At 42.7% G+C, this 12,944-nt stretch overlaps 1 protein-coding gene across 1 annotated transcript in view; it reads left to right on the plus strand.

The window, feature by feature from the left end:
* Nucleotides 1–1,601: 1,601 nt before the first annotated feature.
* LOC107046291 (poly [ADP-ribose] polymerase tankyrase-2) overlaps nucleotides 1,602–12,944 on the plus strand; it is a 78,766-nt gene continuing 67,423 nt past the window's right edge. The window contains exon 1 of the mRNA XM_029126685.1: nucleotides 1,602–1,952. Within this exon, the coding sequence (XP_028982518.1) occupies nucleotides 1,672–1,952 (281 nt within the window). The 5' untranslated portion in view covers nucleotides 1,602–1,671. The remainder of the gene's footprint in view (nucleotides 1,953–12,944) is intronic.

Genomic DNA, 12,944 nt, shown 5'->3' on the forward strand with positions numbered 1-12,944 from the left:
TACTTTTCTAATCAATCTTTCGATTGTATATTTCAAATGTCAAATATCGTCTAAGAACCCCAGGAATCTCCTCTTAGCCATTTCCTCTGAAAGTACCTTAGAAACTCTGAAAAATGTTCCGTAAAAATCTCGGCGATCCCCCTAGAAAAACTCCCCTAGTTATCCCTTCAAACCTACTTTGAGAAATGTTCCCCAGATTTCTCCGGAATTTCGTTCTAACCATACTTTCGAGATCTCCTCTTGACCACACCCCTATTGACCCCTGGAAGTAACCTCAAAGAACCCCTCGGGATGTCCCCTTCATCATACACTCCTTGGCAAATCCTAGAAAGATCCAGAGAGCAATCCCCAAAAGTGATCTTCAAAATCACTCGTATCTGCCCTTGACGATCCCCTTCATTAATCCACTCCAGAAAGACCCTCAGAGCTCCCCTGGAAAGTCAACCCCAAAAAACTTCCGAGATCTCCCCTCGAATATACCTTTCATCAATACCCCCTCGAAAGGCCCCGAAAGTTCCTCTTGATCATATCCCCCATTGACCCCCCTTCCTAGAAAGATCCTGGGAGCTGCCCTAGAGCTGTCCTGGAGAGTAACCCTCAGTAAAACCCTGAGATCTCCCCTTGTCCTTATTTCCATCGACCCCCCCTCCTGGAAAGACTCTGAGAGCTCATGCGGAAAGATACCCTTCAACCACCCCCCCGAGATCTCCCCATGATCATCCCCTCCATTGACTCGCCACTCCCTGAAATCACCCAGAGAGCTGCCCTGGAGAGTGACCCCCAAAAAACCTCGATATCTCCCCTTACCAAATCTACCACTGACCCCCACTCCCCCTAGAAAGATTCTGAGAGATGCCCTGAGAAGTTATCCCCAAGAAACCCCCAAGACCTCTCCTTGACCATACCCTCCAATGACCCCCACCCCACCCCCTCTAAAGACCCGGAGAACTGCCCTGCCGAGTTATTCCCAAAGAACCTCCACGATCTCCCCTTGACCATACCCCCCCTCTCGTTGCCCCTTAAAAATACCACGAGAGCTCCACTATAAAGATACTCCCCAAAAACCTCCCGAGATCTCCCCTCGTCCATACCCTCCATTGACCCCCCCCCCTCCCTTAAAAGACCCTGATCGCTCTCCTGGGAATTGACCCCCAATATCTCCCCTCGACCATGGCTTCCATTAATCCCCTTTTGAAAGAACCCGATAGCTCCCCTGGTAAGTTACCCTTAAGAAATTGCCGTGATCTCCCATTGACCCTCTTCAAAACACCCAATTCACGTTCAAACGCTTTTCCTCACTCTGTCAACAAAATAACCCTCCAATCAATGAATTATGGCAAATTCCAACATCAATGTTTCAATTTCTTCCCAACCCTACTTGTCGCTCACTTCAATCACCTATTTGGAGCCAACTTCTGATAATAGCCGTTTTCGTAAATGAAGTCTTCGGCCTTACTTATTACCAAATATTAATTTCCAATAAGAACTAAACAAAAATTTTGTTGGCTCCGTTTTTTCAACATAAACATTTCTTTTCATTTTTTTACGAGATTCTTTTATTTATCGATTCATTCTTCTTTATTGTAATTATATTTTTTTCAGATACAAAAAGTGCAGAATAGGAAACTGTGGGAGCGTTACGCCCACCGTCGACAAGAAGTAGCCGAGGAGATGGTAGCTGCAGGCCTTTCGTCTCCCAATACAGTACCAAGGCCGAGCTCTACTTTAACAACACCCCAAGCAAACGAGCGAATGCTCTTCCATGGTTCCTCCTTCATCAATGCAATCGTCCAAAAAGGTTTCGACGAAAGGCATGCGTACATCGGTGGAATGTTTGGAGCAGGAATTTACTTCGCTGAGCACAGTAGCAAGAGTAATCAGTACGTTTACGGAATTTGCGGGGGTACAGGCTGTCCTGCACACAAAGACCGCAGCTGTTACATTTGTCACCGGTAAATTATTCAATAGATGTGCACGTTTGTGTAAGAAAGACCCACTTTGGGCTTTGGAGTTATGTGTACTTCAATCATCTCCACATCATCTCATTTTTTTTTAAACCAAAATGGACTCCAATTGCTTAAAACCTGACATTATGATTGAAAATTGAAGAAATTATTCCATATATGCTTAATTGAGCGTTGTTAGATTACATGACTTAAAAACTGGATGCGCCAAAGTGGGCCTTTCCCCATATGCGCTTTTTCCGCTCATTTCTATTGACAACTTCTTCCGTCTAAATTGCAGCAAATAGAATTGCATCCTTTGACGTTATTTTGTTCAACCGAAATGGTATGGTACTGATTTTTCCCTTCATTCAGATCTCGATCATTAAGGGCAGGGTATTTGATATAACGTATGTATGATAGTGATATTTTTGATAATACGTCAGCTGTTATTTAGCAACGTGAGGAAAGTTTTACATTGAATTTTAACCTGAGGTGATAGAAGGAGCATCCTTAGAGTAATAATATTTCTGAAAGGAAGTGAGAAAAAACAGTCGAATCCCAGCACGTATTGATCGAGATTTAAATGGGGGGAATAATTCGCCGAATAATTCTCGTGCTTGAAGGGTACAGAGTAATTTTCTCGAATTATCTTGCCCCTCTTGGATTCTTCAAGTTATTCTGCTCACCAACATATTTTACTGCAGCACATATGTACGTGCAGTTTGGCACGAAATCTGTCGCATAAGCGAAATCTGAATGATCCCAAACTTCACGTACATACTCGTCAGGGGGTACCTAGGTAGAGATTGTGATTTGCATTTAGCTTGCTGTTAGATTTCTATGTTAGTCACAATCCAACCGCTAGATAGCTGAGTTAGCTGACCTAGTGCCATATGTAACCGTGGTGAGTTGATAGGTGGCGATATCTCCGTTTGAGTCGGTCCAGAGTATTTGTTGGAGTGGCCAATCTTCCGGATGTACCCGAATTTGACGAAACATCTTGGTTATGTCCGTCATGAAAATGAGCCGTTTCCGCCGAGAAAAGAGAAGTACATCCGAGATATCCTTCTGCAACTTCTCACCCGTGTGCATAATCTCGTTCAACGATTGTCCTGAGCTGGTCTTGTTGGAGCCGTTGAAAACAACTCTGAGCTTCGTTGTCTCACTGCTCGCCCTGAGAACTCCGTGATGAGGGAAGAAATATTCCGGAGGAGCGTCAGCCCGAGAAGAACACGGACGGCCCGAAACCCTCAACCCTCCTGAAGCCGAGGCCTCATGTGCTAAGGTCATTTCGGTGCCCGTGCCCCCCCCCCCCATTGAGCTGGCGCTGATGAGCTGATCTAGCGAGCTGTCCGGAGACTCGACGCATGTGGCCGAGCTCTTCATATTCCCTGAGGAAGTCCGTGTAGAGCTGACGATAAACCTCATCACGTGAGAGTTTCCTGAGCAGACGATGGAGGCAAGCGAGTGCAGACGATCGTGAATATCCTAGCGAGGAAACTGGAGATTTGAGCGGTATCCGAATAATGTAGCGGCTAGATGCTTCTCGTGAGTGGGTCCGTTGAAAGTGTTCTTCACACTGCGCTTCCTACTCGTTGAGCTGAACCTCTGGTGTCCCAGGGATCTCTTCCTGGATCCAGAATTTGGTGAGCAGTTCGTTGAGATCCTCGTTGGTGACCGTTAGATGAGAAGTTGCTACTTGAGTAGTATCAGGACCTTCCGTTGGTCCGAATACGATCCATCCAAGTCGCGTGAGCTGAGCCGATGGTGAGTTTGGTCCGTTGGTGATGACTTGTGGTAAGATGAGTTGTCCATAGACATCAGCGCCAAGAAGGATGTCAATTGGTGCTGGTGTGAGAAAATCGGGATCAGCGAGCTGGAGTCCTTCCAGATGATCCCATGTGAGCTGACTTGGTGAGAATGTCGGTAATGAGGTTGTGAGCTGGCCGAGAGCATAGGCAGAAACTCTGAGCTGAAAGTGAGAGCAAGTGGACTGTATTGTGAGCCGAACCTTGCCTAATGCCGGCCCAGATGCCGTGTCTCCAATCCCCGATATTCGTAGCTGTGTCTTCAGCCTTAACAGCCCAAGCTGACGAACGAGCTGGTCTGAGATGACGGAGATTTCCGACCCTGGATCGATGAGTAGACGAACCTGATGAGCTGGCTGATCTGGGCGTACCAAAAGCGCAAGGCTGGTAGCCAGAAGGACCCCAGGGCGGAAGTCTGGAGCGGATCCGGAATCTGAGTGGTGACCTGAGCAGGAGACGGCAATCTGAGCTGGTGATCTTCATTCCGACGACGTTGACTGGCCTTGGTCACCAGTCACCACCATGGGGATGTCGTTCTCGTGGGTGTAGGTCACCACCGGAACGGCCTTTTGCTGGGTTGAGTTGGTCTGTTGCCTCTGCTGAGCTGGACGTCGTTTCCGGGATCTAGTTAGTGCCGGCCCAGACGCGAGAGACCGACGAGATGAACCTGAGATCCCCCTTTTATCAATGAGCTGGCTTAAAATACCCCTTGCCTCATGATAATGCCCGATAGTAATGTCGAACCGATGGTCCTTGAAGTACGGCAATTCAAGGATCCCTTCGATCTTGCCGCTGCCAGCGATGAGCTTCTCATGAGTGCTCTCGAACTTTTCCCAGTAGGTCTCCAGGATCTCGAGTTTACCCTGGAGATTGGAGATTGTGAGGCTTTTCGCCTCTTCTGTGAGCAGCTCCTTGTAAACGCGTTCGATGAACGCTGCCCGAGAGTTATTCAGGCTAATGGTCGCCTCAAATGATGCCATAATTGAAAATAAGTGCGCAGCTCAAAAAAAGGAATGAACTNATTCAGGCTAATGGTCGCCTCAAATGATGCCATAATTGAAAATAAGTGCGCAGCTCAAAAAAGGAATAAACCGGAAAAAACCTGAGTAAAGCGACCCCAAAAGCCGAGCAGTGAGCAGTGAGAAGCGATGAAATTAAGTATCCGGTCGGTTGTGCGGCAACAGTAAAAACACCGAAGAATCTTAATTTAGTAGGTAGCAGCAGTGAGCGATTCCGTTGAGCAGGCGCGAGAATTTATTTAAAAAAATTCAAAAAGAACGAAAAAGGGTTGGAAAATATAAAGGGAGCGGTAGCCAAAAAAAAAACAAAGTTGAATGCTCCAAAAAATTCCAAAAAAAAGAAAAAAATGGCAAAAGTAGCGAGAAGTAATTAAATGCTACTTAGCCGACTGAGTGATGTTGAGCTGGATCAGTGCAGGAACGCTGCAGTTGAGAAAAAAGTCCAAAGTCCCGGGGATGAGCTGCTCCAAAATTCAAATATTCCCGCGGGCCGGTAATGCAGTTCCCTGATGATTGGAGAGCTGGACTGGTTGAGGTCCACTGCGTACGCTGAGCCAACGAGCTGGTCCCCGTAGGTTGAGCACCACTGACCGCGTCACTTCCACTTCCGCCAAAACCCAACAAAAAAACCGAAAACCGAAAAATATTCCACCGATCCGGCTCGAAGGACCAAAATGTTTGATGAGATGCCTGGATCGGGGAATTAATTGTGCGGATGGATGAGTTGGAGTCGGATTACGGGGAGTGGGATGAGTAGAACCAAGAAATGAGCGGAACACGTGCACGTGGTCACAAATTCACTGTATTTGTCAAAGTTATATTCACAATAAATAAGTCACTAGAGATTGAGTCACTGAGCAACCGTAAGCAATGAGCGGACCGAAAAGTTGAGAAGAGATTGAGCTGACACAATAAAGATTATCCGATTTGCGAGAAATTGAGCGGTACAAAGAGAAGTGCCATTAACTGATTCCCGGAAACGAATGAGAGAGAGACACGGGCTTACAGGTGCCACGTGCCCTAATTCGATGGTCACATGACCTAATTTAATATAGATCATATGGTAATAAGGAGCTGTCCAGGACGTGGCGCCTCAGGTGTCCGAATTAACAACCCCCGGTCATCTGAGGTGAGCGCGTCAGGTGTGCGTGAGTGGGGAGAGAATGGATGAGCCTTGCGTGCGTTAGTGTGAGGGACCTGTCAGCTGACAGGATTTCCAACAGCTACTGAAAAACAAAATTGAGCCCATAAGTTTCCTAACCTATTGCTGCTGAAATTATAATGAAGAAAGAGGAAATGGAAGTAAAAATGAACATATCCATGAAGAATAGCTACATCAAAGGATAGTTTGCCATATAAATTAGTAATTACTGATGGTCGTCATCAGCATTCGAAGATGATCCTATTATATTACCTGTAATATGGCCCATGAATTTCGGCTTCTTTGCTCGCACGATCTTGTCAATAATTCTCTAGATGTCCTTGAAATGCATGACCACTGCCCTTGATTGGAATTCCCACAATATGTTGGAGACACTGATGCTAGATTGGTTACAAGTTAAATCGTTTCAAAACATAGAGTCTCCATGATTCCTGAAACATTAATGAATCATCGAAACATTAATGAATCACGTGACGAATTGTTATATTATGCAATTCATGGCACATCAATGGCGCAGCTGTGATCCGGACCTATGTACAAAAATGTCTATTTTCCGTCCCAAATACAGGTAGAAAATTGGATGTTGACGAAAGTCCGTGGCAAAAAGTTGAACATTTAATGGAGGAATTATTCTTAACGACAACATTGGCGAGAAACTATTTTCTCTAATAGTTTCTACAATATAGCAAAAAAAATTGTCAATTAAAAAAACTTCTCTTTGCGCCTCAAAAAATGAATGTTTTGTATAAAAAAAGACCGTCCTTTGATTAGGAGAAAGTCACAGCTTAAAAAGAACAGTTTTTGCCATTTATTGAGGCTTTAGACTTGACCAGCGGGAATATTCATATTGTTGTCGGGGCGACAACTTTTCAAAAGAGGGAGTAATGTTGCATATGTACCCTTTTTCTCCCTCAACCAACTTCATGTACGATCGTCTTTTTGTCGATCATCATTCTTTTATCTTAGCCCTTAGTCCGCGGACGTGTCATTTCTTTTTGTATCTTTTATTAATTATTCTTTTCACCCGATTTTATTTAATAAACGAATTTATTATTTAAACGGTATCGTATTTTACAATATATTAGTTTGAAGGTCTCATCGAGATGTTCAAATTGTTACCCCATATTATCTATTCCATCCTCTAGATCAGTTGTTATAAGCGATGATGTAGTGATTTTAGCGTATCACGTTTTGAAAACTCCCATTTTTTTCCTCTTAATAAATGGCGAAATTTGCCCAGTTTATGTTCAAATCTGTGGACATATTCTACACTGAGGTGAGACCACATGTAATTGTCTTCAAATTTACCATTGAATTATTTGATTACCGTCAATTTTCATTAACTTATGGGAGTTTTTATCCAACAATTGAATTTTATTATTTTTATTGTGAATTCAGCTAGGGTTGAATTTTTATATGGTTATACGGATCCAGTAAACGAAACTAGTTATATATTATTTTGAAGAAGAGTAAATGCTCCCAAAAATACTGTATAATATGCAAGGATATTTTCCCGGGTTGTTCACTCAGGAAAAATCCGAACTATTTTTTTGTCTTCTTTATCGCTCGTGTGTTGGGCGCCAGCCAAACCTTTACGGAAGTTTCGAAAAAAAAATGGCCTCTGAGGTAAACTCGTCTACTCAGAGGATTTTTGTGGCTGGACAATAATTTGCCAAGCTAGCATCAGTGTGACACGGTAGAGTGGGCGAGGTCCACCAGGAGTATTTCCTTCATATCCTCACGAAACTTTTCAAGCCGTGTATTATGCTTTGCAGCATAATTACCATAATAAACTAAATTCATGCTTCCTCCGGAGAGTTTTTCGACTCTTCCAGTATTCGCTTTCCTCCCGAGTATTTCGACTCAGGGGAGTTTTCAGAATCAGATAAGAATCAGCCAGGACCCCTTAGAGTCTGGGACGTCGAGAGGCTGATCTGACCAAGGTGGAACTACGTTACCCACCTTACGACCACCCACACGCTCGACCACCAGTTACCGCTTCGGTCATCGCGAGCCACTGCCTGCGGGTGGTACTAAACCGTCGGCGTATGGTCGGGCCGACATGAGGTTTGCTCTACTTCAGGCTCACGGGCCCATACGCTTCCGAATCGTTCCGCCGAGACTCGATAACCCCGGAAAACAACAACGTCGTCACTTCGCGCTCCGAAATAACTCCTTTTTACTAGCGGGGGATGCAGGGGTATCCCCCTGTGCTCGCCGCCACGGTTATTCACCGAGGCTACGTGGAGTCCGAAACTCCTTATCATGGCTTCTTCAACCACTCCCTAATCCAGCTCCCCGAGAGGTATTTTCCAACCTCTCAGTTCAAGCGCTCGCGTTCGACTCCCTCAGAATCTTACTAGGGCCTTTTCCCCCTAGTCTGGATATCTCGGCGACGATAAGTCATTCCATTACCCTATCCCCGCCAATCAACCCGACAGGTTCACGGGGGCATCAGTCTTCTCACCTGGCCGTTGGTCCCTAGTCTATCCCGACATAGCCTTTAGAATCGCCCAGTTGGACAGCTTGTACGTCGGCCCATTTCTCCGAAAACACGCTGGGCGAATTCTAAACTAACGAAAGTCTAGTAACGTCCTCCAGACTTCCAGGGGTTGCGGTTCCACCCAAAACCGCTATGCCGTCAGCCTTTTACCGGTCTGTGGCTCTTCTCATCTAGTCGTGGCTCTTTCAGCCTCCTCTAGATGTCTCTTCCTGTCCCTCTTATCATAAATTTCAGTGTGACCATGTATTTAAGAGGATTTCAACCCGTAACGAGAAAATCTCATTACAAATAAATGTGATTTAATTTAATTATGCATCAAGTTGTTGCATATTATTTCCATTTTGCTTCCGAATGCAAGCAATATGCGATATACGAATGGAAGCAATCGATCGATTTTTCGACTCGCTAATTTTGCTTGGAAACGATGCAGAATGGTCTGAAACCGAAAAATACGAAGTTTGAGGACCATGTCTGTGTGTAATCATGTCCAGTCGGTGGTCACTTTTTTTAAGAAGCAGGGGGCACCGAGCATGAGGCAGTGAACATCTCACTTATTAATTTTTTTTTATAATTTTTTTACCATCAATAAATGGATGGTGCGCTTCCGAATGGTTTGTAGTGCAATAAAATTTGATTTTGCTAAGAATCGCAAGAAAACCTATGCCACCATAAAATTCGTACGTAAAACAAGTACTTTATGGGCACTAAACGGTTTCGAAAAGTGAACTTTTCAGGCAGGTATCACAAAAATTTATTTTGTAGCGAAGCTACTTTTATATTTATTTCACACCACTTCAATGTATTGTTTTCGAGCTCGGCTTAGCAACCGAATTTCGTACCGTGACACGTGTCGCCGATATATCGCTGTCCTTGTCACAAGACATCCTCGCGACGATTCGTAATAATTCGGACATCTTCCGGATGATCTAATACCGCTGTCGCGGGAGCTCACTCTCGTTCCAGCTCTCATGGTGTAAATCAAAGTCACTTTTGCTGTTAATAAATTCAATTCGACATATACGCTAATTCCGAGTGTTATAACTTACAAAACCCCTTCTATCCTTCACCGAATCCCACATTTTTTAAAAATTGAAATCGTTTGAATAGTTTTCGAGATATTTTCAAAAAAGGTTCATGAGCAGCAATTTCATCAAAACAACTGAGTCGATTGTACTGAAATCAAGCTTTAGTCTTGAGCGCTAGTCCTGATTAATACCTATAATCTGACAAACTCGAGATCTTTTTTGAATTTTTCTACGCCTTCAAACCATTGCCAAATTTCCACTTGATATTCCAATTTTATGCGTCTCCTAGAGACCGAACAACGATTTCGAGGTAAAAGTAGAGAAATTGATATATCTCGAAAACTTTGCATGAACGGATATATATATTTTGATTGATTAAGATAGAGCACATCAAGATGAACACTTTGGAAAAAAAATATTGAAATCGGTTGGATATTTTCCGAGATATTAGGTGTACAAATTAATAAGGTGCTTTTTTGCATGAAAATCAGAGTTGATTATAAAAAAACAAAAAGACATTCAACGGTCGAAATATTCCCCATTATTTTCGATGACTTTACTCCACCTCACTGGCAACTGACGAATTCCTTCGCAAAAGAAACTTGGCGGTTTTGACTCAATAAATTCATGGATGCTTTTTCAGACCTCGTCGATTGTTTGAAGTGCTCATCAGCTAGTTGGTGTTGAAGAGACCGAAATAGGTGATAATTAGATGGGGCGAGATCAGGCGAGTAAGCCGCGTGAGGGAGAACCTCCCATCCTAATTCACAGATAATATCCTTAGTCGCTTTGATGACATGCGCTGACATACTTCCGCTGCCAGTATATGGCCTCTTTTGCTCCAATGCATCATTCAAATGAGTAAGCTGTTGTTGATAAACCTTCGCAGTAACAGTTTGGCCAGGTTTAAGTAGCTCATAATATATCACACCCGTCATATCCCACCAGATAATCAGCATCACTTTTCTCGCATAGACATTGGGTTTCGGAGTTGACGTCGAAGGTTCGCCGGGATTCACCCACGATTTTTTGTGTTTAGAGTTGTCGTATAACACCCACTTGTTATCGCCCGTAATAATTTTGTATAAGAAATCTTTTTTTTTAAATCGAGTGAACAGAGATAGCGCCGTCTCCAGTCGTCGCTCCTTATTTTCGGGGCTCAGAACATGAGGAACACATCTACCCTCCTTTTGAATTTTGCCAAGTTGATGTACGCGATGAGAAATGCATTGTTGAGTCACTCCGAGTTGTAGGGCAAGCTCTGTTTGGCTTTGAGCAGAATTTTCAGCCAAGAGTTGTTCGAGTTCTTCATCGCCGAATTTTTGCGATTGACCCAGCCGTTCTCGACCCGAAAGATCGACATCTCCATCTCTAAACCTCTGGTACCACTTTTTACACGTTTTATGTACTACAGCATTTTTCCAAGAGCACTACAAATCATTTAAGTAGCCTCGGCAGCATTTTTCTTTAATTGAAATGCAAAAAGAATGCAGTGCCTCAAATGTTGCTTATCGACAGACATCGTGTTTACTACAATTTTTTAAGGTTATTTAAGAAGTATTTACTGCTTCGATAACTGAATACTACCAACATACAAAATATTGAAATATCAAGTTTTTGAACGCCATTATAAACCGCGAAATATAGGGGGATCTTATTAATTTGTACGCCTAATATTTGGGAAAAAGCGTAAAAAACAAATAGCTATTTCTCAAAAACTAATGGACGGATTCAACTGAACCTTGGCGTAGAGTTAGTCCCAAATTATACCAATAAACTGACAAAATTTCAAATTATTTGGGATGATTTTGCCCGTTTATTCGTCAATTGCTTCCGAATGGAAGCATTGCATTCGATCGATTTTTCGACTCGCTAATTTTGCTTGCAAACGATGCAGAATTGAAAAATACGAAGTTTGAGGACCATGCCTGTGTGTTATCATGTCCAGTCGGTGGTCACTTTTTCTTAAAATTGACGAATAAACGGGGAAAATCATCCCAAATAATTTTTTTTTTTATCGTTATTTTACATCGCTTCGACCCGGTTAGGGTATACTGCGATGATGATCAAGACTTTAAATGGTTAGATCGCACCATTCTACCCGGCCGGGATTTGAACTCGGAACATTTCGCATGTGAGGCACTGAACTTACCCACTACGCCAAGCCACCGGACTATCCCAAATAATTTGAAATTTTATCAGTTTATTGGTATAATTTGGGATTAACTCTACACCAAAGTTCAGCTGAATCCGTCCATTAGTTTTTGAGACATAGCGATTTGTTTTTTTACGCTTTTTCCCAAATATCTCTGAAAAAATCCAACCGATTTCAACATTTTTTTTTTTCAAAATGTTCGTCTTGATGTCTCTATCTTAATCAAAATATATATACCTGTTCATACAAAGTTTTCGAGATATATCGATTTTTCTATTGCTTCCGAATGGAAGCCTTGTATTTGACGGATTTTTCCATTCGCTCATTTTGTTCGGAAATGATGTAGAATGTCATAAAACGTGGAAAAATGGTGTTTTTACGTCGTCTGTATTCATGTGTGTGACAACTTTGATTTTGCGTCAACAATTTCTCGAAAATTCAACATAAATACGGTGAAATCGGTAGATAGAAATCTGAAATTTTGGCTTCTGATAGCTATGATTGAACTCTATTTTGGCACGCTGATTCAGTTCAATCGGCCCAGTAGTTCCTGAGATATATCAATTTGTTTAAATTTCGTTTTTCATCAATATCTCGGAAACTACTACACCGATTTCAATTTTTTTTTTTCAAAATACTCGGCTCGATGACCTCTACCCAGGCCAATCAAAACTTATATGCCGATCATAGAATGTTTCAGAGATATTGCCGTGTTTCTGTTTTTTCGCTGAAAATCTTGTTCACACGATAACTTGAGAAAAAATCGGGTTAGCGAGTTGGAATTTACTATGGTGCTCTTATAATAATAAAGCTTGGTATTTTAGATGGGCGCACTCGGCCCTGCGGTTCCTGAGATATCCGACCTTTTGTGTAAATATGTTTTGTCAAATATCTCACAAACTCCTTGACAGATTTGATTTTTTTTTTCAAAATACTCATCTTGATGGCCACTATCTAGATCAATCAAAAAATATATATCCGACCATACAAAGCTACCGAGATATCGCCGCTTTTCTGTTTTTTTTTCTTTTTATTCTTCTACGCACGATACCGTGAGCAAAAGTGAAGATAGCAAGCTGACATTTGTTACGATCATAGTTCTCTTAATATTGAAGGTTCGTCTTTCGGATGGGCGCGACCCATCATGTGGTTTCTGACATATTCAATTTTTTGTAATAAACGATTCCATCAACAAGTTTAATATTTTCCTGCAGAGACGCCAGCATATGGGTGCTCGTCACAGGGATAGAGCGTATTATATTTGTTGAAACACTTTGAACTTTCCCTGAAAAAACATAGTTTTGGAATCATTAGGCAGTATTTTCG

Source organism: Diachasma alloeum, unplaced genomic scaffold, assembly GCF_001412515.2.
Source record: "Diachasma alloeum isolate Michigan unplaced genomic scaffold, Dall2.0 Dall_scaffold_01279, whole genome shotgun sequence".
In the NCBI taxonomy this organism is placed as follows: domain Eukaryota; kingdom Metazoa; phylum Arthropoda; class Insecta; order Hymenoptera; family Braconidae; genus Diachasma; species Diachasma alloeum.